Below are 22,873 nucleotides of genomic sequence, written 5' to 3'. Positions count from 1 at the left end.
GTAAGTATGTTAGAAGAATTACTTGGTATTTTATTTTCATGCTTGAGTAGAAACATCTTTCTGCCATGTTGATGTTAAAATGAACACTGGAATGAAACAGTACAGTTGTGGGCATCTTTCTAGACTATATCAATTTGAAATTATTTTATAGTTTTTTTTTTTTTTTTTTTTTTTTTTTTTTTTTTTTAGCTTTCCTGTGTTCACAGATTGCTGAAAATCTGAACTGTGGCACATCAGGGCCAAATCTACAACATAATTGTGTCCTTCAGTTGAATTATTAGTAGAGACTCCACTTCTCCCTGACTGTTGAATAGTTTGGGTGACATATTAACAGGGATGGTGTTTGTCTTAATATTTTTTCATCAATATGTTGAATAATACTCCAATGACTTCATAAATAATATTTTAAAAAATTGACCTGTTAACATATCGTGTGTTTTCCCAGTGCAGTTTTTATTATATAGAGACTGAAATACATATAAACTGATGTTATCGATAGTTCATATAACCTTGGTACAAATAGAGTGTCATGGTTAACAGTATAGGCTTTGGAGTCAATTTAACCAGGTTGAAAGTCTGGCCTATTATTCTATAATTATGAGACATTAGACTGATTTCTGCATACCACTAATTCTGTTTCTTCATTTCCAAAATGTTGATAAGAATTCTGATTTCACTTATTTGAGGTTCAAATAAGAGGTAATATTTTAAAAATTTCTCATGTTTGCTAAGCTCTGAGGAATGTAAGTTTATGATAGGGACATAATTGCTTTAAAACTTATACTATCCTGTACATAGGATGCTTCATAAATCTTTGATAACAAGGGTTGAAATAGACCTAAAACCTTTCTTGCATAAATAAATAAATAAATGAATAGTTAGATGGCACCTTCAGTCTCTGACAAACTTTTATTTAACTCATGCTTGCCCACCTCTGTCTTACTTGGGTATCTTAAAGTTTTAAGTGTGATAAGAGGATATCAAAGTGAGTTTACATGTTTTCTGCCCAAGGTAGATTCTAAGGAACAATGGTGTTTTCTCTTCTGGATTTGTTATGTTCTTTCACAACAGTGGGAACTCTTTAGAGTCTGGTCTTAGATATTATATAAAAACTGATTCTAGCCCATACACCAACCCCTGCAAGTTGATCTGATAAACAGGAACTGTTGGCAGTAGTTGCTCTAAAACCTAGTTGCTTTTCTTCCCACAGTGAGCAGTAGTTCTGGAATAGTAAGAGTTTAGGACCTCTTAGCTTCCTTCAGCCTCTCTTCCTATACCTCCCCTTGGTAGGGTTTTTGGAGGAGTATGTACGATGCTGACAGAGTGAGGGGCAAGAACACAGACTCTGGAATTAAAACATCAGAGACCACTTTGCAGCTCGTGAACCTTTCTTAGTCTATTTTCTTTGTCAATGCCCTGTGAACTTCCCTGATAAAATTTTGTAATTTCATTTACTGTAAATGAAAATAAGTAAATATTAATGAATTAGCACCTAGCCTGCAGCATAGTAAGCTCTCAGTAAATATTAAGACATTGCTGCTAAGCCTGCTGTAGTTCAGAATAATGAGGATTAAATTACAATTAAAGAAGACTGATTCAATCATCACAGTTCCTGAAGAATAGTAGACACTAAATAAAATTGTTCTCTTTACCCCTATGTGCAAATGCCCATCCCTCCTTGTTACCTGTAAATAGTCAACAAGTAGATGACTTTCTGGCTAATGAATCTTTCATCAGATCTCCAATTAGAAAAATGGATAGCCACCTTAGTATACTTCTGAATGTCAAGGATGAGTTATAGGTATACAAATTACACTGTTTTATCTGGTTATACAGATGCTGTTGACTGAGTACTTGGATATGAAGAATACTCGCACTGCCTCTGAACCATCAGCTCAACTAAGCTATGCCAGTTCTGGACGAGAGTTTGCAGCCTTTTTTGCCAAGAAGAAACCTCAAAGACCGAAAAATTCCCTTTTCAAGTAAGTATGATGCCAGTAAGATAGCAACGTATCTAGAAGAGTTCTATCCAAGTAAGATGACTTGCTATTTTACTGACAGCCATTACTTTCTCTAACTGAAGTTGAAGTATTTTATAAGAAACGAATAAATATTTGATTTTTTTTACCTTTGTTTTCTATAAGGGAAAGTGGCTGTTCCAGATTATGGTCAGTGGACTATTTAGAACTCTTAATAAAAATTTCTTAAATTTGTTTCTGGAGCGTGTATATAAAATTAAGGGAAATTAAAGGAAATGAAATATACCAGCTTTGAAAAAGCCCCCATGTGCCAAGAAATCGCCTTTTTAACTCTCTCTAGCAAAGCAGTGTTGGACGTTATGTGGTTAGATGTTTAATGAAGGAACAGTCTGAAAGGTGGTTTGGTTTTTAAATTTTTTTTTTAGTTATACTTGGACACAATACCATTATTTTATTAATATATTTCATGTCGTGCTGAGGATCAAACATAGTGCCTCGCACATGCTAGGTGAACCCTGTACTGCTGAGCCACAACCCCAGCCCTGTTTTTTTTTTTTTTTTGCAAAATAATCAGGATTTGTTTTTATTTCCTGAATTTAAATCTCTCATTTCCCCCTTTTACTTGTTGCATTTGAGCAAAATATTTATCCATTCTAAAGCATCAATTTAATTTACTGAAAAAAATGTAAATGGTAAATGGACTTAATTACATAACATGATTTAAGGGATAAATAAAATATCTATAAAACTTTTATAAGTTTAACTCAAAAGATGCTAGTTTATATCCTAACAGTATTAATAAAACTGAATGAAGTTCAATGAAGATAAATTGCTTGGTTCTGGTCACACAGTTTATACACATATAAGCAAAATTTGGTTTTAGATTTTGATTGAATGGTATTACCTGAATATATACCTTTTAAACCAAAGTATATGGTGCAAAAATGAAATAATATTTTTTTATTGTTTTCTGAAACATGTATCATAGGTTTATTCATTCTATGACCATACAAAATTGCCTTCAAAAAAAAAAAAAAAGGATAGAGAACAACAAAAAAAAAGGCTACCAGTACCATTTCATTGGGTAATTTACTGGTAACCACTGAGCTTAATGAAGACAGGACTGGAATTCCTTATTTTTTTTAACTTCTCTATTTTCTACTTTTTTTTTTCCAATTTTTGTCCAAATTTTATTTTATTTTTTTTATTTTTTATTGGTTGTTCAAAATATTACAAAGCTCTTGACATATCATATTTCATACATTTGATTCAAGTGGGTTATGAACTCCCATTTTTACCCCAAATACAGATTGCAGAATCACATCGGTGTTACACATCCACATTTTTACATAATGCCATATTAGTAACTGTTGTATTCTGCTACCTTTCCTATCCTCTACTATCCCCCCTCCCCTCCCCTCCCATCTTCTCTCTCTACCCCATCTACTGTAATTCATTTCTCTCCTTATTTTTTTCCCATTCCCCTCACAACCTCTTATATGTAATTTTGTATAACAATGAGGGTCTTCTTCCATTTCCATGCAATTTCCCTTTTCTCTCCCTTTCCCTCCCACCTCATGTGTCTGTTTAATGTTAGTCTTTTCCTCCTGCTCTTCCTCGCTGCTCTGTTCTTAGTTGCTCTCATTATATCAAAGAAGACATTTGGCATTTGTTTTTTAGGGATTGGCTAGCTTCACGTAGCATTAATTAATTATTTTTTTTCAATTTATATGTGACAGTAGAATGCATTTCGATTCTTATTACATATACAAAGCCCATTTTTTCATATCTCTAGTTGTATACAAAGTATATTCACACCAATTCGTGTCTCCATACCTGTACTTTGGATAATAATGTCCATCACATTCTACCATCATTTCTAACCTCATGCTCCCTTCCTTCCCTTCCTACCCCTCTGCCCTATCTAGAGTTTGTCTATTCCTCCCATGCTCCCCCTCCCTACCCCACTATGAATCAGCCTCCTTATATCAGAGAAAACATTCTGCATTTGGTTTTTTGCCAGTCTTGGTTTTTTATTTTGTTGTTGCTATCTTAGTGTACCCAGCAAGCTTGTGCCCAAAGTGTCTATCTCTTAGTAACAACTGATAGTTAATTACATTAATAATACTGATAGTATTAATAGCTACCATTGATTTAATGCTTCCTATGTACCAGACTCTATACCAGGTGAGTCTCTCAAACTAATCAATTAAACATAAAATAATTTGGCTTATAACAAGTTTCAGCAGCAGCAATAGTAGCTAACATTTACTGAGTTCTTACTAAGTACTAGCTGAGACATTAAGCCAATTTCATGGATTGTCTCATCTGCTCATTACTACAACTGTACAGGCAAGGGTTCCGTTTTTAATCCTTGAACACAAAAATTTGCAACACAAGAGAGGTTGAGTAAATTATGTAAGGTCATATGTCTAGCAAGTTATAGAAATAGGTTTTAAACTCTTAACAGTCTAAATCCACACCTTTGTGTCCTTTTGAGGGCTTAATACATATTTTAAGAAATTGTATCTGTAAATGTAAGCCAAAGTATCATCCCAGCATTTTGCACTAATTATTTTTAAATGTCTGAAACTCTAGTACATTTTATTGATTTGCCTTTGAGATTTGCTTTTATTTTATATTGATAGTGTTTATAATAATTCAGTATCAACACTTAGTTTGTATTGTGATTTAATGGAGAAGAGTGCATGCCTGCCTGGAATTAAACCCATTCTATTTATTTAATGCAATTCTTTTTTCTTTTTTTTAAAGGTTATATTTACTCTTTAATTTTTTTGCTTTTTAAAAAATTCTAATTTGTTATATATGACTGCAGAATGCATTACAAATTCATATTACACATGTACAGCACAATTTTTCATATCTCTGGTTGTATATAAATTATATTCACACCATTTGTGTCTTCATATATGTATTTAGGGTAATGATGTCTATCTCATTCCACCATCTTTTTTACCCCCACTTCTCCTCCTTTCCCCTCCCACCCCTTTGTCTTATCTAGAGTTCATCGAATCTTCCCAGGCTCCCCCTCCCAACCCCATAATCAGTCAGCCTCCTTATATCAGAGGAAACATTTGGCATTTGGTTTTATGGATCACTCACTTAGCATTATATTCTCCAATGCCATCTATTTATCTATAAATGCCATGATTTTATTCTCTTTTATTGCTGAATAATATTCTATTGTGTATATATACCACATTTTCTTTATCCATTCATTCCTGCGGGACATCTAGGTTGGTTCCACCGTTTAGCTATTGTGACTTGTGCTGCTATAAACATTGATATGGCTGTGTCCCTATGGTATGCTGTTTTTAAGTTATTTGGGTGTAGACCAAGAATAGCTGGATCAAATGGTGATTCCACTCCCAGCCTTCCAAGGAATCTCTATACTACTTCCAGATTGGCTGCACCAATTTGCAGTCCCACCAGCAATGTATGTGTGTGCCTTTTCCCCCACATCCTCGCCAACACTTTGTGTTCTTAATAGTTGCCATTCTGACTAGAGTAAGATGAAATCTTAGAGTAGTTTTGATTTGCAATTCTATAATTGCTAGAGATGTTGAACATTTTTTTCCATGTTGATTGATTGTATATCATCTTCTGAGAATTGTCTGTTCAGTTTCTTGGACATTTATTAATTGGACTTTTTGTTGTTTTTGGTGTTTAGCTTTTCGAGTTCTTTATATACCATAGAGATTAGTGCTCTGATGTGCAAGTGGTAAAAATTTGCTCTCAAGATATAGGCTCTCTATTCACCTCACTGATGGTTTCTTTGGTGGAGAAGAAGCTTTTTAGTTTGAATCCATCCCATTTATTGATTTGCGATTTTAATTCTTGTGCTATAGGAGTCTTATTAATGAAGTTGAGACCTGATCGACATGATGGTGGAGATTTGGACCTACTTTTTCTTCTAATAGACACAGGGTCTCTGGTTTAATTCCTAGATCCTTGATCCACTTTGAGTTGAGTTTTGTGCATGGTGAGAGATAGGGGTTTAATTTCATTTTGTTGCATATGGATTTCCAGTTTTCCCAGCACCATTTGTTGAAGAGGCTATCTTTTCTCCAATGTATGTTTTTGGCACCTTTGTCTAATATAAGATAACTGTAATTATGTAGGTTATTCTCTGTGTCCTGTATTCTGTACTCTTGGTCTACCAGTCTATTTTGTAGCCAATACCATGCTGTTTTTGTTACTATTGCTCTGTAGTATAGTTAAGGTCTGGTATAGTGAAGCCACCTGCTTCATTCTTCCTGCTAAGGATTGCTTTAGCTATTCTTGGTCTCTTTTTTTTTTTCAAGATGAATTTTCTGACTGTTTTTCGCATTTCTATGAGGAATGTCATTGGGATTTTGATTGGAATTGCATTAAATCTTTGCATAATTTCATAATGCTTTTGCTAATATGGCCATTGTGTTAATATTAATTCTGCCTATCTAATCACAAGGTAGATCTTTCCATCTTCTAAGGTCTTCTTTAATTTCTTTCTTTAGCATTCTGTAGTTTTCATTGTAGAGGTGTTTCCCCTCTTTCATTAGGTTGATTCCCAAGTTTTTTTTTTTTTGAGGCTATTGTAAATGGGATAGTTTTCCTCATTTCTCTCTCAGAGGATTTGTCACTGATATACAGAAATGCCTTTGATTTCTGGGTGTTTATTTTGTATCCTGCTACTTTGCTAAATTCATTTACTAGTTCTAGAAGTTTTCTGGTGGAATTTCTAGGTATAGAATCATATTGTCAGCAAATAGTGCCAATTTGAGTTCTTCTTTTCCTATGTGTATCCCTTTAATTTTTTTCGTCTAATTGCTCTGGCCAGTGTTTTAAGAACTATGTTAAATAGAAGTGGTGAAAGAGGGTATCCCTGTCTTGTTCCAGTTTTAGAAGGAATGCTAATGCCTACAATTTTTCTCTACTTAGAATGATGTTGGCCTGCGGCTTAGCATAGATTGCTTTTACAATATTGAGATATATTCCTGTTATCCCTAGTTTTTCCAGTGCTTTGAACATTTGAAGATGCTGTATTTTGTCCAATGCTTTTTTTGCATCTATTGAGATGATCATATGACTCTTATCTTTAAATCTACTGATGTGATGAATTACATTTATTGATTTCCATATGTTGAACCAGACTTGCATCCCCAGGATGAATCCCACTTTATGTTGATACACTATCTTTTTGATATGTTTTTGTATTTGATTTGCTAGAATTTTAACAACTATGTTCATTAGAGATATTTGTCTAAAGTTTTCTTTCTTTGATGTGTTTTTGGCTGGTTTTGGAATCAGGGTGAATTTGGCCTCATCAAATGAGTTTGGAAGTGCTCCCTCTTTTTCTATTTTATAAGATAATAGAGTATAGGTATTAGTTCTTCTTTATAGGTCTTATAGAACTCAGCTGTGTATCCATCTGGTCCTGGGCTTTTCTTGGTTGGTAGGCTTTTGATGGCGTTTTCTATTTCCTTTCTTGAAATTGATCAGTTTAAATTGTGTATATCATCCTGATTCAATTTGGGCAACTCATGCCTCTAGAAATTTGTCGATGCCTTCAATATTCTCTATTTTATTAGAGTACAAGTTTTCAAAATAATTTCTAATTATCTTCTGTATTTCTATAGTGTCTGTTGTGATATTTCCTTTTTTTATCACATATGTTAGTGATTTGAGTTTTCTCTCTCCTTCTCTTTGTTAGCATGTCTAAGAGTTTGTCACTTTTATTTATATTTTTCCCTGCTCCAGGGAAACATACACCAACAAAACCTTTTGTTTTGTCAATTTTTTTCATTTGTTTCTTTTGTTCCAATTTCATTGATTTCAGCTCTGATTTTAATTATTTCCTGTCTTTTGCTGCTTTTGGTGTTGATTTGCTCTTCTTTTTCTAGGGCTTTGAGATGTAGTGTTAGGTCATTTATTTGTTGACTTTTTCTTCATATAAGGAATGAACTCCATGCAATGAACTTTCCTCTTAGTACTGCCTTCATTGTGTCCAGGAGATTTTGATATGTTGTACCAGTGTTCTTATTTACTTCTAGGAGGTTTTTAGTCTCTTCCTTGATGTCTTTTTCAACCCATTGTTCATTCAGTACCATATTATTTAGTCTCCAGGTGTTGGAGTAGTTTTTATTTTTTATTTTATCATTGATTTCTAATTTCAGTCCATTGTGATGTGATAGAATGCAGGGTAGTATCTCTACTTTTTGTATTTGTATTTGTTAAGAGTTGCTTTGTGGCATAATGTATGGTCCATTTTAGAGAAGGATCCATGTGCTGCTGAGAAGAAAGTGTGTTCACTTCTTGAAGGATGAAATATTCTAAATATGTCAGTTAAGTCTAAGTTATTGACTTCTATGGTTTCTTTGATCAGCTTTAGTTTGGAGGGTCTATCCAGTGATGAAAGAGGTGTGTTAAAGTCACCCAGAATTATTGTGTTGTGATCAGTTCGACTCTTGAGCTTGAGGAGAGTTTGTTTGATGAACATAGATGCTCCATTATTTGGGGCATATATATTTATAATAGTTATGTCTTGTTGGTGTATGGTTCCCTTGAGAAGTATGAAATATCCTTCTTTGTCCCTTTGTTTAACTTCAGTTCAAAGTCTATTTTATTTGATATGAGGGTGGAAACCCCAGCTTGCTTCCACAGTCCATGTTAGTGGTATGATTTTTCCCAACCTTTCACCTTCTGTCTGTGTATGTCTTTTCCTATGAAATGGCTCTCTTGGAGGCAGCATATTGTTGGATCTTTTTATTTTTTATCCAATCAGCTAGCCTATGACTTTTGATTTGTGAGTTTAGGCCATTAACATTCAGGGTTATTATTGAGACATGATTTGTATTCCCAGCCATTTTTGCTGACTTTTGTTACTTAACTTGACTTGGTTTCTCCTTTGATTAGCTTTTTCTTTAGTGTAATACCTCCCTCTGCTGATTTTCATTGTTGTTTTTCATTTCCTCTTCATGGAATATTTTGCCAAGGATGTAGTGCAGGTTTTCTAGCTATAAATTCTTTCACCTTTTATCGTGGAAGGTTTTTATTTCTTCATCAAATCTAAAGCTTAATTTTGCTGGATATAAGATTCTTAGTTGGCATCCATTTTTTTTCAGAGGTTGATATATATTGTTCTAGGATCTTGTAGCTTTCAGGGTCTGGGTTGAAAACTTTGTGCGTAACCTAATTGGTTCCCCCTAAATGTAATTTGATTCTTTCCTCTCATGGCTTTTAATATTTTCTCCTTATTCTGTATGTTAGGCATTTTCATTATAATGTGCTTTGGTGGGGGTCTGTTGTGATTTTGTACATTTGGTGTCCTGTAAGCCTCTTGAATTTAGTTTACCAATTTGTTCTTTATGTTTGGAAAATTTTTTGATATTATTTTGTCGAATAGATTGTTCATTCCTTTGGTTTGGAACTCTATGCCTTCCTCTATCCCAATAACTCTTGAATTTGGTCTTTTTATGCTATCCCATATTTCTTGAATGTTCTGCTAATCTGGTTTCTTACCATTTTCACTCTGGTCTACATTCTTTTCAAGTTTATATGTATTGTATTTATTGTCTGCGGTCTTGTCTTCCAATAGGTCATGCTTTCAACTGAACTTTTTATTTGGTTTATTCTTTTTCTATTTCAAGGATTGTTTTTTTGTTGTTTTGTTTGGTTCTTCTTAAGAATCTCTATCTCCCTATTGAAGTAAACTTTTGCTTCCTGTATTTGCTTATGTAGCACTTTGCTGAAATGATCTTTTGCTACCTGTATTTACTCTCTTATATCATCCTTTAATTCATAGAACATTCTAATTATGTATATCTTGAACTCCTTCTCTTGTCCTTTTATCTGCTGTGCTGGCCATGAATTCTAATAACGTGGTATCTTGATTTGTTTGGGGCATCTTTTCCCCTTGTCTTTTCATATTGCTTGTGTGTCTTTATTTCTAGCTCTGTGGATCTGAGGCATTACTGTTTTTACCATGAAGGCTTATAGTGCCCTTGAAGGGTTTCAATACCTCTCCTTTGAGGGGAAGACAATGTTAACAGATCCCAATATAAACAAAATACCACCTAAAAACAAAGAGTTGTTATTAAGACATTTACCGTTTGGTCACAATGTACAGAAATGGTGAATTAAATTATTATCTACAATATAATTAGTAGGTTTGTAAAAGGGTTTACAGTTTCTGATGGTGGGCAAAGAACTGGGGATGAGGTGTAGGAAGATATGCTGAGGAGGTATGAGGTGAGGATATAGAGTTATTATATCTCAGGAAGTGTGAAAGAGAAATCTAAAGAAGAAGGTTAGTAGCAGAAGAATAGAGAGGAAGTAATTTTAGGTAGACAAGTAAGAGGGAAGACAAAGTACATTAAACAAACACACATATATATTAAGAAAAATAAAAAATGTTAAAATAGTAAAAATTGTAGAGAAAACAAAAAAAAAAAAAAGAAGAAAGAATATACCACACAACTGTAATATACTATTCAATTGTCTTAGTGCTCTATATCCTAATTCATGAAAAGTGCTTGGTTTCACATATGTTGGGGATGTGATGGCGGCAGAATAAAGATGGAGAAGAAAGAAAAAAATCATCTCCAAGGAAGAAACAAGGATAGTTTTGGTTTGAGATCAGTGTGTTTTCTGTTTTCCTTCTCATCCAACAGGTAGGGTTGTCTGTTCTTAGTTGGTATCTCTGCCTTCAGGATGGTGGGGGTTCCAAGGATGTAAGGGTTGGTTGGTCTTGGGCTCAGGGCACCTGCAAGTGGGCTATGGCACCCACTGGTCCTGTTGGGAGACTGCACCTCAAGGATCTCCTTTGGGGTCTGCTCCTGTGATGTGAGCTCCAGGTCTTATCTCCTCGTCTTCCCTGTGGACCTCATAGTTCTTGCCCTCTAAATTAGTCTCTAAAGCTGTCTCCCTCACCTTCTCCCTTCTCCTTCCTAATCAGGAACCTTTCTCTGGGGGGAGGGAGGGGTCTTGTGTGTTGCACTCTGGTGCCTGACCACCTGTCACCTAGTGCAGTTCTGAATTGGCAGTTGCTCTGCTGAGTTAGCGGCTGCTAGGATTGGGGTGAATTTAGAAACTATGGGTACCTGGCTCTTAGGTGTTGAAAACTGGAAGTTGCTCCAACTAAATATGGTGATGGAGGTGGCCCAAGATGGAGGCAGCTGCTTTCAGGGATGAGGCATCAGGTTGGGTGTGGGGAGCCTGTGCGATGCGTTCAGAGATGAGCTCTGTGATGTTCAGTGTTGCAGCTGTCCGCTTCTTCAGAGCCTGTGATGTCCCCAGGTGCAGGCAGACTGCTGCGAGTAGTGGACTATGATGGTAATTGCCAAGTCCCAAGATGGAGGTGACCAGAGGAGCCCCATGTTGGTAGACAGGGGTCCACATGGGGGTGGCGGCTGGAGTTCCTGCTTGTGAGTATTGGATGAGTGTCCTTTGTGGAAGTGGTGTCTGGGAATTCTGTGCAAGTGCTGATGCCGGTGGTCCCGTTAAGTCACCCATGAGACCTAAGTGGGCGAGTTGTCAGGAATCCTTTTCTAATGTTGAGGCCTGGGACCTTTCACAGCATGGCGGCCATGATTCATGCCCAGGATCAGCTATGGAGGGGTCCTCTATCACTCTCAGCAAATCAGTATTCCTACTAGTTGAGACCTGGGTCGTGGGATGACACAGAATGCTGCTTCCCTCTGACCCACCATCTTGGATTCCCCCTGCAATTCTTTTTAAATAGTTTTACTCCTTGAATAGATGCAGTATCCGTTTAAATGCTCTGGGCTGCAAGTAATATAAGATGTTAAATGGAACAGATGGAATTATAGGGAAGTCGTTATTTCATACCATGTAGAGAAATATGGAGGTTTCCTTATTCATTGCTACAATATCATAAAGCACCCAGCCCTTTCTGTGTCTCTACCTCCTCTTACCAGAGAAATCAGTAGTGTTTTCTATTGTGATTATAATGTGTTTGCATCAGTTCCATTCCAACCAAGAGGGTGATGCCAAGGAAACAGGATGAGTTAGTTCCTGTGCATCTTTTTAAAACCATTTTTAATATATGTACTTATTTTTTAAGGGCAAATTTAGCTATAGAGAAAAGTAAATAAAGAAATATAGAGTGTTCTCTTACTTCTCCCCCCAGTTTTCCCTATTAATATCTTGCATTAGTATGATATATTTGTTATGGTTGATGGACCAATATTTGTTATGTCATTATTAACTAATAGTTTAGTTTACATCAGGGTTCATTGTTTGTGTTGTATAATTCTAAGGGTTTTTGAGGAATGTATAATATCATGTGTATACCATTACAGTGTCATACAAAACAGTCGTACTGCTCTAAATATTTTTCTGTGCTCTACCTACTTTTCCATACCTCCTCCCTAATTTCTGAGAACTACTGATCTTTCTATAGTCTCCATAGTTTTGCCACCTATCCCTCATGTCCTGTAGTTAAAACCATATTTTACATAATCTTTTCAGACTGGTTTCTTTTGTTTAGCAGTATGAATTGATTGTTCTACTTCTTTTCATGGCTTGTTAGATTTGATGAGTCATATTTCCTTGTGTGGATGTACCAACACTGATATATCTATTTAGCTACTGAAGGGCATCTTGGTTGCTTTCAACTTCTGGCAGTTATGAATAAAGCCTGATATAAATACCCATGTACAGGTTTGTACTTATTTGAGTTAATATCTAGGAGTATTATTGACAGATTACATGCTATGACTAACTCACTTTGTAAGACATAGTCTAAAATCTTCAAATGTTTTTAGTAATAACTAATTATCCACTTGTTAATATTTTTCTGACAGTAGCATATCCCCTCTGCTATTTCCCCTCAGGTTCTAGAATTGGGTCTTTGGCTCAGTTCTAAACCAATCTCTTGGAAGTTGAAGTTGTCTTAAACTAGGCAAATTCATCTCTGCTACCTGGTTTCCAACTGGAGAGGGAGCCACTTTTCTTGAGTGCATAGCTAAGTAAAGAGGGAGTAAGAAAGTAAAACACCAGATGGAACTGGGGATATGGCATAAAGTAAGAAATATAATGGAAGGAAGAAGTGGTTGATTGTGGCAACTAAGACTGAGATGCAGCATAACCAGACTTTTTCCTCCCCTCCACCTCTCTTCCCCTTTATTACATTCTAGATGTAGGTTTATTGCAGAAAATAATCTTCAGGGTTTTTAGATTTCAAGCACTTAGGTCTCACCTCTAACTTTCAACCTCAGACCATGTGTATATTTTCAAACATTTAGCCACTATTCTGTGGTTTGTGGTATAGGGGGAAAAATCAACAAATTATTGGAAATGATCAAATTAACTTAAGTAATTGTTATACATGTATTATTATTGGGCAGTGATAAAAACTCAGCACTAGCACAGAATTATGCAGTTATTACAGATTTGCCTGTTTCTGGTGTTGGTTCCACCATTAATGAGCTGTGCATGCCTGAGCAGGTCTCCTGTCTTGGTAGGCCTCAGTGCCTTTGGCTATAAAATAAGAAGGTGAGACTGAGTAATCTCTATTGCCTCTTTTACTATAAAATTATATCAATCTGTGACTTGTTGCAAACATAAAAAGAAATCCTGAGTAGTAAAAATATATTCAGTCACAAAGGAGTAAGATTTTGGAGAGCTGTAATCTGTTTTTATCACATCTATGAAGGACTTTATTACCCTCTTTAATTGCCCTCAGCCAAGGTTAATTAAGTGTATTTAAGTTCTGTCTTACTATTCAAAGTATGCCTCTGTATTCTTTGCTCAAGAGTTTATTTTTTTTCCCTTGCCATCTCTGATCAATAGCTGTCAGCATGCTTTTTGGAGGTCAGTGGCTTCTCTTCTGCACTTTATTGGCAGGTGGCACTTTTGATGTGCAGAACTCTTTGCCTTCCTTCCTTCTTGGTAGGGTGCAGAGAGAGAATCAAATTACCCAAGTATTTGCCTCACACACTACAGTCTTGGTATTCCCCTTCCTTGTTAGGAATGGATATAGAGACGTAATTAAGGGAATGATGCTGCTCCTTTCATGTTGCCAGAGATCTATTCCATTATCACTCTGCTCTTTCATGTTTTTTACACCTCAGTAATTCTTAGAAGGATACCTTCTTTATCAGCCTAATATCCTGCCTTTGAAACTCTCAGGTTCAAAATGGAATCTCTTAGCATATTAAAGGATTTACTGTTTGATATAGTCAGAGTTTAACAGGTTGTTTTCTGTTCCTCACTTGTATGTTTCTCCTTGAAACTGGTTTGTCATTGTTGTTTTGTTTATTTCAGCTTTATAGACCCATTGTATACTGTAAGTCTGCCTCTCATATTTTCAACCTTTGGAAACACTTGGTAGCATGGTAGTTTTGAGAGTATTTTATGTGGTGGTAAGTGGCAGATCAAAAAATTTATAGCCATTTGATGACATTATTTTTTAAGGCATTTAAGAACAAAATGCCAAAATTGCCTTACTTATTTGATTTCATTATTCAGCATCATTTATAGTGAAGCCTGTTGTACTAATCCTTTACCTGAGGAAATGAGAAAGGTATGAGTTCTGCTCTGAGAGGTAAATAAGCCTGTGGTGGCAACTGGCAGTTACTGGTGGGTTTTGAGCTAGGTAATAGCATAATTAGAATGACATTTTATAGGATGATCTTGTTGCTGGGTGTGTACTAATCCAGGCAAAGCTTGATCATTTTCTGAAGGCAAAGGTAAATTGAGGAAGATCAGAGTTGTATCTGTTAAAATGGAGGATACGCAAAAAATCTAAATACTGTTATAGTGGAGATTATCCTGGAATATCATTCATAAACCGGGGTCTCTGAGCAGCTGTCTCTGGCCTTGTCTTCATATAGCCAAAATTTCATGATGATCAAACATCACACAGACCAGAGTAGAATACTTTTGGAAATCCAGAACTGGACACACCTAACTAAGCACTCGTTTCCTGTGTTTCACTGCAGGTTTGAATCATCCTCTCATGCTATCAGTATGAGTGCCTATTTGCGGGAGCAGAGAAGGGAACTCTATAGTCGGAGTGGAGAACTTCAAGGTAGGTAATGGGCCTTCTCTGAAAATATTAATTTTCTGGAGGAAGATCTGAAGTGTTTATAGCACAAGAATTCATGATCTGCATTCAGAAGATTCTTTCTAGATCAGAACATTTAAAGACTTGATAATCTATTTCTTCTATCATTTCCCAGCCTCTCCTGCCAAGCAAATAAAACTATTACTACAGCCAGAAGACTTCCAGATCTGCTATCATTCAAGCAGGGATTCTAAGTGACACAGAAGTGGTTAGGTTCTTCTTGCTTAGCTAGCATACAAGTCCAATCACAGTCCAGTAGAATGCCAGTCTTCTGTGGTAGCCACTGTTACTATTCCTTTTGTTATTGTTTTCTTTTTGACACTTTCAATAATATGGCAGGCATAAGTGAGATGTGGAAAAGAGGAAATACAATCTCTGTCATTGTTTAAAGGGAAGAAGGATGCCTCTATATAGTATGGTCTAATCAATATGACTGGGATACATGGGATTCTTCTTACCCATCTGTGGTTACTAGAGTGTTTTACTGCACATCTGCAGAAGAAAATAGTTTGGAAATGAAATATAAAATAAATAAATAAAAATCAAACTAATAACATTTCCTTTTAGGATCAAAAATGGTAATTATGATACATTAATTAATTAAGAAAGATTTGTGAGTTCCTGATAAGTGTAAGACATCATAGGATTTAGAAGGAACTGAAATTGGGTACAAAGAAATAAAAGATAAAACCTTAAGATCCAGTTGTGAAAGTAAGGTATGTGTGTGTGTATGTGTGTGTGTGTGTGTGTGTGTGTGTGTCTGTGTGTGTCTGTCTGTCTGTCTGTGGTCAGTCCTCCACAGTCCATGGTGGGTTCTGCATGTATACTGAATAATTATAGGAGTTTTTTTTTTTTTTTTTTTTTTTGTCACTGTTCCCTAAACACTGCAGTATAACAACTACTTATATAGCCTAACCATCATATTAGATATTTTAAGTAATCTAAAGATAATTTAAGGTAACAATAATAAGTGTACAGGTTACAGACAAATACTATACAATTTTATGAAAGAGACTTGACCACTGTCGATTTTATTACTCACAGAGATGTCTGTATTCACACATCTATACATACACCCACAGAGACACAGACACCTCACCAACAATGTGAGGAAGTACATAGGAGTAACTAAGTAGATTGTATATATAGAATTGTTAGAGGAATTAAGAGAAGAGAGTGATTATTGTAATTATTTTAGAATTCTGGATTTTGTTCATGAGGGGCAGGTATGACCACTTTAGTTTTGATACTTTGAAGCATTGTTCAGTGACTAGCCTGCACAATTAAATATTTAGTTTTTAAGACTCATCATAGTTCCACATCAAAGTACTGTGAAGTAACCAGTCACCTTTTCTGGTTGAAGACTTCTGTCATCTCACCTCCACATGGGCTTATAATAATGAATTAGACTGATCAGTCTAGTAATCTCTAATTTTTTTCATATAGCTTTGCTCACTCACTTATATCATAGTAATTGTTCCACTGCTTATATATATGGTACCCCAAAGTGAAAGCCTAGAAATATGTTCTAAAGTACTGGGAAAAAGAGATTAGCCTGCCAATATTTTATTTAATTTTAAAATGTTATCGTACATTTTGGAAAGCATACAGTGTGTTTCTTGGAGGAGTACAGAGAGAATAGTTAAAATTGTGAATGACCAGCTCGGTGGTTGGACAAGCAGTTAAAGAGGGGACAACCCAGGTCTAGCAGGCAGCACCTCCCAGGGGAGTAGGGAGGGCGGCAAAGTGTGGATAAAATGATGGTAACAATACGTTCCTGTTGGAGTTGGGATCGTGGTTGAAATGTCACTTAGGGTTATAGCAGGTTATCTAGGGCTAATGTATCTTCCTTACAATGTCCTGATTTTGGTCTCTCTGCAGTGGTGGTTAAGTAATGTTTTTTTTCTACCTGTCTTCTATTATATTAAGTTCCTTTAATGGTGACAAAGCCTCACCCCCTCCTCCTGCCCCTTAGTTTGAATCCTGATGATTTTATTGTTTTTAAATTAATAAATATTTTAATAGCAGTTTTAAATTCACACCAAAATTCAGTAGAAAATACAGAGTTCCTATATGTCCCCTGCTCTACCCCATATAACCTCCTATTGTATCCATATTCCACACCATAGTGAAGCATTTCACGTGGTTCTTTGAGATGAAAAGAGACCATATAATTAATGGGTCAGCAGTAGAAACTGTCACTCACCCAGATCAAGGATTATTAGCTACTAGGATAAATGGCTGTTTCCTCACACTTTCTTCTTTTTGTTATACAATAGGGGTAATGAGTACTCTGTGCTGTAGCCACATGGCCCAATTTTCAGATGCCCTCAGCTTTCCATGATCTCTTCAGAGACAGTGTGGCATGGTAATGCAGAGTAGGGGATTCTGAGCTCAGACTACTCACATTTTAAAATCTAACTCTACTACTAGCCTCACATCCTTGAACAAGCATCATGACCCCTATGCCTCCTTTTCTTTTCTCTGAAAGGGGATAAAAGTAATGGGACCTACCCCATGAGGTGGTTGTGAAAGTGTGTGTTTAAAAATGTATCTACCATAGAGTGAATGTTATGCCTTCTTATGTCGCTTCCAGTGTTAATTTCTAGTACCGTGACTCCAGAGTTTTCACACACATTTCGTTTATCCTTGTGTTATCTTTTATGACTAAATCCTACTTATGATTAGCTTTTTAGGTTAAATTTAGTCATTACTTATTCTCATGAGTTTCCTTGCTGGCTCTTTCTCTCCTCAGTCTTCTGCAAACACACACATATTGTGGGGTTGTGGCCCTGAAATGTGTTCATGACACATTTTTACTGTTCTGAGTACTTGGATACTATAAGTCAAAGCTCACTTGCTTAAGTTGCCATAAAACAGAAGTTCTGCAACATTTTATTTCCTGTGCTTCATACAGTGCCTGGTGCAATAATTTTTTGATAGACACTAGTTGAGTTAGTGACAGAGTGAAGAGGACAGTTGAAATGTAAAGTAGGATAGAGAGGTCACCATTGAGAGGGAGGAGGGCCCTAAAAGGAGGTGGGACACTGATAGTTAATATCAGCCTTATAGGTTCCCATTCACTTTCAAGTTTGTTATTTTGTCCCATTGTCCTAGACATGGAACTTGTAAGGAAACTTAAGTTGAGCAACAACTATACTACTTATTGTGGCTTTGGATTATTATTTGAATATTTATTACGTTAACAGAATTGAAAACTTGAGAGACTTAATGGGTTAAGAAAGTCAAGGCTCTGCCTATTTTTTTTCTCTGCAGTTTCATTATATATAAGTTTTATTAAGCAGAAGAGTTGCCATTGTACTGTCTGACCCAGGAGGAAACTGTTATGTATAATTGAAAAACATTTTATAATCCAGTTTAGCTGCAGAGAAATTTTATTCTTTGAGGTAGTTAAAAAAATCACTGTAATCTAATCTTCCCATCCTGTAGGTAGTTCATTGAAATATGCGTGTCTCAAGCTCAAGTCTATTGCACTTACATTATTCAGCAAGACAGGAGGAGTATCTCTGGTTACATGAGAGAAACAGTTAGCAAAGACATCATGTTCATGATAATCATTAAAAAGTACTTTAGTGGAGCTGGGGTTGTGGCTCAATGGTAGAGCACTTGCCTAGCATGTGTGAGGCACCAGGTTCCATTCTCAGCATCCCATATAAATAAATAAAGTCCATTGACAACTAAAAAAATATTTTAAAAAACGTACTTTAGTAGAGGTGATACATCATACATTTGATGAGAGCATGGATCAGCCAACTAGTTTTTGTGAAAGTTTGATGCTGTTTCATATAGCAGCAAAAGTTTTTCTGACAAATGCTTTTAACATTTCAGCAGGAATAAAAAGAGGAAATCACACCCATCTTCCATTAAAAACTGTCATCCCTTTTCAGTTATTTCATTAATCTGACTAGTTCAAGGACTACAGTGAGATCTGCATTTCAGCTTCCCCTTGAAAAAAACATAATTGGATAGTTCAGTTAAATCATAAGAGACTGGCAAAAGATTTTTGTCTTTTCTATTACCACCACATAGGTTTCGCTTCCCAATGGTTTGGTTTGTGGGGTCAACCTTTCCTTCTGTTGCAGGGTAGCAGCAAAGAAATCCACCACAAAGACTGTCAAAGTAGAATTAAAAAGCTCAGATTTTAGAAAAGTTCAGTTCCTGCCAATGCTTTCAATTTATCATGCAATTAAAATTTTACTCAGTCTAATAATACGCATGGGGTAAAAGAATGTAAAAATGAGATTTCTTTGGTATTATCAACCCATCTCAATTGGCTCTAGCTGCTACGGTACAGATGGTTCATTATATAGTCTACCGTTGGCAATTGGGCTGAGAAGGTGGGGGTGCGACTTCCAAGTGTGTGAAATAACAGGTGGAAATCTAGCTTGTGTATGTGTCTACGTTAATCATCGACTTCCTGTTGTTTTGAGCCTCTCTAATGCTTCATTGTGCTGCTTAGCTATATAGAAGTGTTCTAGGTGAAGAAAGATACTAGTTTTAATGAATGTTTACCTTGAACATAAGCTTCTCTGGTTTAATGTCTAATTCTTCAGGAGAATAAGATAATTGATGAATGCTGTATCTCATGAAGTTTAAAAGAAATCAAAATATTGCTACTCATGAACAAAATAAGCTCTTAGGGTAATCAATTCAATTGTGTCTGTATTTTCTCAATGAAAAATAGAGCCTTTATCAGTCCTGACTACTTTAGGGGGATATTGTTCAGTTACAAGTTTAAAAATTAGAATAACTATGTTGATTTAAATTAAAGAAATTATCACTGTGGAAGTAGTAGTACTGCATCTACTTCTTCACTCTTCTTTTCTCCTCAACCCCAGTCCACCAAGTAGACTCTTCTCAAGGTCAGCAGTGATTTCTATCATGGCATATTCTTTGATTTTCTGCATTCTTTCAGTTGATCTTTTAGCAGTTCTTTTCCTGTTTTCCTCCTCATGTTTCTTCTTAGTCTTCTCAAGATTCTCTTGTCTCAGGGTTTGACCCTGAGATTTCTTCTGTGCTCATTCTATTAACTTTCCCCTGATGACCTCAGCTAAGACCAAGCTTTATCTACTACCCTAGGTACAGATGATCTCTATGTCTGTTTCTCTTGCCTAAGTCTCATTATTGTTTCCTGACTTTTTCCATTATCCAATCCTTCATTCTATGCTTATTAAAATATTTTTAGAAGTTTTTCATAATGCTTTTTTTAAATATGTCTATGTTTTATTTACTTGTTAACGTGTTTTCTACGCTTCCCTTCGTCCAGATTGAAGTGGTACTCATTGGTACACACCAGTGTTTAGGATGCTCGGCTTGAATTATTGAATTAGGCTCTTAAATAATGTACAACAGGGGTTTGAGGTGAAGTTCAGTGATAGAGCATATGATTAGTGTGTATGAGACCCTGGGTTTGATCCCTAGCATGCACATAAATATATATACCATGTATATATGGTGAAGGAGACTCTTTTTTCTTCAATAAGAGGACAATCCTGCTTATTTGAGAAACTCTAGGGAAAGCTTTAATAAATACAGAAAGAGTTGGAGTCTGTAATTTGTCTTTTTTAATTTTTAAGGATAGTAAGACTCACGAATGGGTAGAGTTCATTAATGGTCATTGATTCAAATGTCAAGGTGTACTCAGTTTTGATTACAGTTTCTTTTGTATCTTGGGACTACTTAACTCCTGTTTGTATTCAGTGATATTACCCTCCCAGTGCCATTTTTATCTCCGTTAGTTTAATGAGTGACATTTCTATAGCTCTGACATTAATATATTCTGTAAAGCTCTAGCCACTTGAGAACTGACTTTGCTAAGAGGATTTGCTTTACATGGTAAATATGGAAGTACTGGCATCAGGGAAAACTGGCCTTTTTACTGACCTGATCTGAATTTTCCAAGTTTCCCTCTCTCATGGATTGTTGGTTCCTCGGGTTGTGAATATGTAATGATATTGTATGTAATTAATCTATTTGGAGATACTTTGCCTTGAGGTTAAACAAAATATTGAGATCTATTAACCATGAATTGATTGTCTTTCTTACAAAAGGATTTGTAATAGGAATCTCTTTGATAGCAGGATATTCTATTATGGAGCATTTAAAGCAAGACTTCACTTATATACACATTTTCAGGGACATTTTCGTTAAAAGAAGGGATGCTCTGTAGTATAGCAGTTTTATACTCATATCCCACATTTGTTCCACAGCCTGAAATATGAGAAACACTTATGAGCTTTGTATCCTGAAATTTGATTAGAAAATTCTTTGCAGCCTGTTAAATTTTACTTAATAACTTTGTTAATAATTATTTAACAATATTCAGGAAGTGTGAAGAGATATGTTTTTTCTTTTGAAAATTGCATGTAATTATTTCAAAATTATCTTTCACAGTTAGCTTTTCTGTTTTAGCCTCTAATATAGTGGGTAAAAATCGAGTCCTTCTCTCATTGTATGTTTATATTCTTGCTTTTTAAAAGAATGACCTTAGTCCATTTATTTGTAAGATTTGTCTTATGAACATAAATAGAACTCTTGTCAATGCTAATTTCTTCATCTGTTTCTAAGAAATAGTAAGTAATAAATATTCTTTCCTCAGGTCATGAACAGAATCATACATTATTTGAAATCATTTAGGAAATAAAATATTTTTATGTCAAGGTTGTTATTAAGTGTACTACTTGTTAGCTTCAGTCTCTGTGGTGTAGAAATTTATTTTAATTAAAAATATTCTTTAGTTGTAGATTTAATTTATATAAAAAGGATTTATGTGGGAGACCAACCTTACACGTGACTGGGTTACACTCTCCGCCCGACTGGGTGCTGAGGCGCTCAGTCACAGAAATGTGGCAGAGCTTTCCCCACCCTTCTTGGGTGCCAGGGTCGGTGTCTCGTGCATGGGTGTGTCTTGCTACAGCCCTGTGGGTGAAGCTACGCTCACCTGTTCCTGTGTATTATAATCCCTTGCTCTGTTTAGGATAGAATCTTCCATGGAAGTGCCTTGTATGTGTGTCCCCTTCTCTTACTGTGCCCTTGGGTGTGGCCTACCCAGGTGTCAGTCAACCTGCTGATAGTGGACATCATGAAGATAGACTCAGTCCCCTGAAACCTGACCCCTTGCCTCATTTGAATAGCTGCTTCTCAATAAAAGGGGTCAGCGCTGCTCTGGCTCTCTCTCTTTCTGTGGACCCTTAAAGTCAGAGGAGCCATCACAGTGACCCCAAATAAAAAGGTATTGTGTCTCTTGTGTGGTTATTTCATGCAGCCCAGTTAGCCCAGTTTAACTGGAGTGACCCCTGAGCCTTTTAGTCGCGAGAACAGAAACCCGGAAGGTTTATTTTCTAAAACACTCTAATTCTTATGGTAGCCTACAAAACACTGCTAATTCTAACATTTGGAAGAACCTAGGATTCATGAAAAAATGGATCTTGAGGGTACAACATAGCCATCACAAAGCCCATTACTTAGCAAAGGCATATAGCTTACTTACTCTTGAGATATGATCTTTGGTTGTCATGCAAAACCAATTGGTGACATGTAATCTCATTTAGAAAAATTCCATTCTGTTTATTCACTCACTCATTCATACAGTTATGAGAAAAGAGGAAATGCTATAAAATATAATGTTTTGAGTTTTAAAGGTGACACCAAATGCATTTCTCTATACCTTACTATACTTTGGTTATAAGGTTTTAAAAATAAGTCTGAAAAAAGAACTTCTAACATGATGCAACAGAAAACTTTGAATGTTATAAGTTATTTTTTCATCATTTGGCTAACATTA

The 22,873-nt window shown here is 35.8% G+C and overlaps 1 protein-coding gene across 1 annotated transcript in view; it reads left to right on the top strand.

The window, feature by feature from the left end:
* Exoc4 (exocyst complex component 4) overlaps positions 1-22,873 on the top strand; it is a 771,143-nt gene that overhangs the window by 211,488 nt on the left and 536,782 nt on the right. Inside the window, exons 8-9 of the mRNA XM_015493819.2 lie at positions 1,837-1,982; positions 14,945-15,033. Coding sequence (XP_015349305.2) covers positions 1,837-1,982; positions 14,945-15,033 — 235 coding nt within the window. The remainder of the gene's footprint in view (positions 1-1,836; positions 1,983-14,944; positions 15,034-22,873) is intronic.

This window comes from Marmota marmota, unplaced genomic scaffold (assembly GCF_001458135.2).
Source record: "Marmota marmota marmota unplaced genomic scaffold, marMar, whole genome shotgun sequence".
Lineage (NCBI taxonomy): Eukaryota > Metazoa > Chordata > Mammalia > Rodentia > Sciuridae > Marmota > Marmota marmota.
This window is presented reverse-complemented; position numbering and strand designations above follow the sequence as displayed.